This window comes from Alligator sinensis, unplaced genomic scaffold (assembly GCF_000455745.1).
Source record: "Alligator sinensis unplaced genomic scaffold, ASM45574v1 scaffold1131_1, whole genome shotgun sequence".
Lineage (NCBI taxonomy): Eukaryota > Metazoa > Chordata > Crocodylia > Alligatoridae > Alligator > Alligator sinensis.
This window is the reverse complement of record NW_005842218.1, coordinates 1,126,846-1,132,845: the sequence shown is the minus strand read 5'-3', so window position 1 is coordinate 1,132,845 and position 6,000 is coordinate 1,126,846. Positions and strand designations below refer to the sequence as shown.

The following is a 6,000-nucleotide window of genomic DNA, read 5'->3' as shown; positions in this document are numbered from 1 at the left end:
TTCATATTACTTACCAAGCAAGAAGATACCATGACATGTGTTCTCTTTTCTCAAACATTCTGTGAGAGAGAAGGCCTTGATGAGGTATGTGTCTGCCTTGTTTTTTTTCTAGCTTGAAAATAGTCTCAAGTAAAATACTGGGCAAAAGTTCTACCAGTTGCTTAAGCACTATTTACATTTAATGATATTTCAACTCTGAAGATCATATTTATGCAGCAGACTTACCTGATAAGCAGTCAAAACACAGCCTGCGGGTGGGATCCAACCTTCTAGGCCATTCTGTCTGGCTGTGGGGTCCTTCCAAAAACAATTATTACTGGTTTGTGGCTGCCTCTCTGAAAGCTGGCGGGATGAGCAGATTTTCAGAGGTCATGCACCATTGGACTGGGCAGGCTCTGTGCTTCCACCTCTGTGGGGATCCCGGCACTCCATCTGGGATCCCCATGTGGAGGTACTGAACATGATGGTGCATGACTGGACAGCTTGTGAGTGGGGAGAGGAGCTCCTGCCTGCGGGGGGAAGGAGAAGGTGGAGTGGAGGGGTTGGAGGGAGAAGTGAAGTGGCCATTTTTAAGAACAGGGACACTGATACACAAGATGTAAGAGGCTGCTGGAGCGTGATAATTGCTACACACAGCAGACTTCATTAATCTAGTGCATCAGAGCAGCCTCCATGCTCATTTATAGGCACCCATAAATACCTAGGAATAGGACTGATTAGGAAGAGAAATGAAAGTTATAGAAAAGGAGGGAGAAAAGGGCATAAGAGTAGAAGTTATTTTAACTAGGGAATCTTCTTATTAACATGTTAATGTCTTGTTAACCTTAAAGGGGTGTTTGTGCAGCCAAGTAGAATTAGAGTGAACAGATAGAGATTTGTGTGCTTACCCACCCTATTGAAGAACTGTGTACAGAGCTGAAAGCAAGGAGCAGATGAGAGGATTTAGAGGCAAAATGGTCATCCTAGTAGTTACTGCTCTGTTTAAATGTTAAACCTATCTCATTCTACTGTTAGAATATCATGGCACTAACAAATTATCCTTCTAAATTGCTTGGCTTAGTCTTGAGTCTTTTCAAGGTGGCAGAATAATAGATGGCCTCTTCATTTTACTGTTTCCAGATGGAATAGGAAAAGACATTTTTTGAGCACTCCTCTAATGTCTTTGCAAGGGTTTTCTGTGCCCCTGGCTAACAGAGAAGAGAATAGATCCCTTTATGTTTTAAAACAAAACCTCCTACTAGAAATGTCTGAAGTTCAGAAATCTGGCAGAAAGACTGGTTTGGTATCTCTATGGTTTGTGATACCCGACGTAATAAAAGATATCACATATGACTCCCTCCTCAAAGAGTAAAAATGAATTCCTATTTGATAATGTGTGTGGTTATAATTCTTTTAGCAGAGTTTGGTTTTAATTAGTAACTTTCTGTGTTCACATACAGACATTCAGTTTCTCCTGGGAGAGTTGCTGCTTTCCTGGGAGAAACCATGAGTGTTCAGATGTTTGGGATTTTTCTCCCAGAACAAAAATGACCACTCCAGAAGAAAAATAACCTAGAAACAATCAGGGTTAAATTACTCACAGGAGAGTTTCTCCTGGAAGAGCAAATGTCAGTACACCTTCTCTTCTGACAGCCATAGCACAGTCCTCTGGCATTCCAAGATGCCTCTCCCATCTCTTCTGTGAGACAGTATTTGGACTCTCTTTTAAAATATAAAATTTTCAGTATAACCCAAAATATTTTTTCATGGCATTTTTTGCAGGTCATTGTTCCAATACCTTCATGGTCAGTAAGTACCAGAAAGCCTGTTTTACATGATGCTGCGATGTTTGCTGTACAAATGTCAATCATCTTTAAATATTCACCTTTCACGAGCGAAGATGAATTGATGCAGCAATTTGATGCAATCTATGGGAAAAGTGGTAAGCTTACCAAACTATCCCATTTTTTAATCATGGGATTTGTATTAGTGCCATGAACAGTAATTTAAAAATACATAAATACTGAAGTTCAGTTGGGGATACAGTGTGGTTTTCAGCATTTATTGAAGAGTCAGCTATTGAAATTTTTGCATGCTCATAACAATCTGATATCAAAACAAAAACTGGATTGGCTTTTTTACCACATTTCTATGGGACATTCATATACAGTTCTGTTCTTTTTTAATGATTTTGTTAAGCTAGCTTATTATCAGGGATCTAAGTTTTCTGTTCCTGTAGAAAAACGCAGATTTTTCTCCTTTAAAGGAAGGGTCCCCTTGCAGATTGGCAGGGTTCCACCCTGCAAGGGGCTGCTTGGGCTGGGGCAAGTGCGAGGAAGATGATCAGAGGCAAGGGGTGCCACGTGCATGTGTGCATGTACATGTGCACATGGCTGGCAATACAGCTAAGCAGCATAGTGGAGAGCAGCTCCTGCAGTTTTCTTCAGATAAGTCTACTGGGGGGGAGGCATAGGTGATGCATGGAGGAGCAGGGGGAGCACAGATGAGGTGTGGGCGGCACAACTTGTGGGGAGATTGATGCAGTGGCAGTGGCTCATGCTGAGTGTGCACAGTGAGGGAGAGAGTGGGGCATGGTTTGTAGCTAGGGCTGAGGGTTCTGCCCAGCCTCCCAGTGTAGTGCCCAGGGCTGGAGAAGCCAGGAATGTGTGGCTGTGGGGCTGGCCGGGGAGCAGGACAGAGCCATGGGCACCTTGTCCCAAGGGGGAGGAGCGGGTGGAGGCTCACCGCTGCTACGCACACTCACAGAGGGCTTTGGGCCCATAAACCATGCATTGCAGGGCAATGCTTGTGACCCCCCAGACTTCTGTGCCCGCAGCAGGGTACAGGGCTGCAACCTGGCTGAACTGGCACCAGGCAGGAACCACCTCTGCATTGCAGGAGGGTGGAGCAGGGCAGGGAGGCTCAGTGCTGCCACCACCACTCCCACAAGTACCATGCCACCGTGGCCGCCAAAGTGAAGTGCTGTGGCAGTAGCACAGAGTTTTGCCTCCCCCCATCAGTGTGGCAGTAGGCAGGGGATGCCTCACCTTGGCAGCCATGGCAACATGGCATTCCCAACAGCGGTGGTGGCCCTGGAGCACTGAGCCTACCTACCCCGCTCTGCCCTCCTGCACCAGGTCCCACCTGCTGGGCCATGGAGGCAGCTCCTTCCTGGTGCTGGTTCAGTCATGCTGCAGCCCTGTGTCCCATTATTGGCACAGAAATCTGGGAGGCCATGTGCCCCCACCACCACATCTCCTCTGACACATTGCCTATGGCATTGCCTATACCCACACACCCCATGTCCCACACACTGGGGGATTGGGGGTGGGGGGCAGAAGTTTGCGGGTTGGTAGTGAAGGGGCACTGGTGTGGGCAGGGGCAGGGCACTGGCATATCAGGGCTGCTCAGCACCACAAAGCAGCAAGGGGGATAGCTGCAGCTGGACATGCATCCTGGTGAGTGAAAAGAGTAGGGGGAACTTTGATTTTTCCATGATAAAAAAAACAAAATCAAACACCAAAATATATAGGTATTTAGTATTTATTTTATTATGATTGAGGCACTGGTAGGCATCCAAATTGCTTTAAAATGGTAAATATATCCATAAAACATTGTGTTCAACTGTTACATATATCTATATCAATCAGTTGATAGATGTTTTATTTTAATTGTGGAAAAATGCACATTTGGGGTTTTTTAATCTGATGTTTGGATTTTTTAACAGAGAAAGCCAGGATCCCTACTTATACTATTGTATTGTGTTCTTTTGTCTTAAGTTATTTTTTTATTGTAAGCCATCAAGCCAATCTGAGCCTTTACTGGGGGGAGACACAGCATATAAATCAAATAGATAAATTATATATAAAAAGTATCTAGAAATAATTCCTAAATACTTTGTCAATTTAAGTTCAGCCTTTGTACACTTATTTAATCATTCTTTTCTGTGCTCCTCTGCTTCTCTCACTGGCATTTTCTGAATATTTTCACAGTCTAAAATTGCAGGAGACTTTTCCTTAGCAGCATGTTCTATCTGAAACAGTCTGTTGCTAACTCTAATTTCACTTGACAGATTCCTTGAAATCATCGCTTTTTCTCCCTCAGTGTGAGCTCTTTGTTCTCCCTTTTCTTATTTCTGACTCTATTAATCTGTATCTAATAATATAGTGTAACCCTGGTGGTACGCAGTTGGTACCCCTTCTTCAATTGAAGGGGTTTGGGGTGTGCGTGTGTGTGCCTTGAGAGCATGGCTGCTTGGCCTAGGCCAATTTGCCATCCCCTCCTACAGAGCAGAGCAGAGACTGTGGTCATTCAGTAAAATTTAACTATTTACAGAACTTTATTTACAGAACCCATAGAACTTATTAAGTATATACACAAATATATCCTAGAATACAAATACAAATATATCCTAGAATACTATATACAAATTTATGCCATCTAAGGCAAATAAATCTTGTTACTCATATACATGGGCAGGAATAAGTGAATATAACAAACACAGGTGCTTTATCAATGTACTCCTGGGCTCCCAGGTGTCTTCTTATTGGCGTATAACCCCTCACTCCCAGGCCTCGCACACTGCAGGTGAGGAAACAAATAACAGTGGCACCAAGTTAAACAGAGGTTCACTAAATAGAACTCAGCAATAAATAAACAATGATTAGAATATACGTGAATAATGATACTGCAATACAAACCCACACCTGGGCATAGTAACCCCTTGAATCCAAAGTAATAATCACAAAACTCTCCACAGCATTTTAGTAGCTCAACAATCGATAGAACAAGGCAATACATAAATGTCTTACGATACAATATTGAATTTAAATAACTTAACAGTACAGGATACAGCTTACAACCCTCCCCACATATATACATAGGGACCCAGGCAACCTTAACTATTTACATAAACCTTAACAGTTACAATCCAAAATCAACAATGGCACAATAATCACCCTGCATGGAGTAGTAATACCAAGGGGAAAACAGGTGGCCTCAAAAGTACTATATTAATTGCCCTTAAGCCCCTGAACTGGCTGGACACCCAGCCTCCCCTGAATACCGGGGCCACTCTTCCCATGTGGAGACCTTTGTCTCTTTCCCCATGTGGACCCTGATCCCCCTACCCAGGCACACACGGCTCCTTGGCCCTCTGGTGGAATTTGGCTCGTTTCTTTCTGGGTGGGCTGGTCAAAACTCCCACCTTGCCAGGGACCCATGGCTTCAGCCAGCTGCTGCTCACAGTGGAAAGGCCCTAGCTGCCTCATGCAGCTACTAGGGCCTACTGGTCTCTGCCTCCTGCAGGGATACAGGCCTGCGCTGCCTTGTGCCTTGTCCCTTCAGCTCTGCCTTGGCTCTGTGCACTGATCCATGCACTGTGATACCCCTGCTGTTCGCAGGTTCAGGAACCCAAGCTGCCTTATGTAGTCCTGGAGTCCCATCAGCTCTTCAGCCCTGTGCACCAGTCTGTGCACTGAGGGCTCTGCAGCCACAGCCGTCCCTTCAGTTCAGCTCTCCCAGACCCTTTCTAGCCCTGTGCATTGACTCGTGCACCGAGGGCACCACCTTATGCAAGGCTGGGGACCCGCACTGCCTTGTGCAGCTGCTGTGGCCCCTTCAGCTCCACCAGCCCTGTGCGCTGACCTGTGCACTGAGGGCTTCTGCCTCATGCAGGGCTGGGGACCCGCGCTGCCTCATGCAACCATGGCATCCCTTCAGCTCACCAAGCCCCATGCACAGCTCTCTCCACCAAAGGGGCTGGGCTCCTTCCTCATGCAGGGCTGGGGACCTGCACTGCCTTGTGCAGCCATCGAGGTCCCGCCTGTCCTCCAGACCCTCTGTGCATCGTCCCATGCACCATTGCTGCCTTCTTCCTACAGCAGCTGGGATGCAACCGCCTGCTGCTTCTCCCTTGCCAGAGGCATCTTCAGGGCACTTCTGGGGCAATGGCTTTGCCCCCATGGTCAGCTCTACCAGCGCTTCTGCAGCCCTCATCTTTATCGTCCCTCTCGTAGAAGC

At 46.1% G+C, this 6,000-nt stretch overlaps 1 protein-coding gene across 1 annotated transcript in view; it reads left to right on the top strand.

Moving 5' to 3' along the window:
* Window positions 1–6,000, top strand: part of MORC1 (MORC family CW-type zinc finger 1) — a 114,321-nt gene that overhangs the window by 17,853 nt on the left and 90,468 nt on the right. Inside the window, exons 7-8 of the mRNA XM_025208067.1 lie at window positions 1–84; window positions 1,762–1,921. The exon at window positions 1–84 is cut by the window's left edge and continues 25 nt beyond it. Of these exons, the coding sequence (XP_025063852.1) occupies window positions 1–84; window positions 1,762–1,921 (244 nt within the window). The remainder of the gene's footprint in view (window positions 85–1,761; window positions 1,922–6,000) is intronic.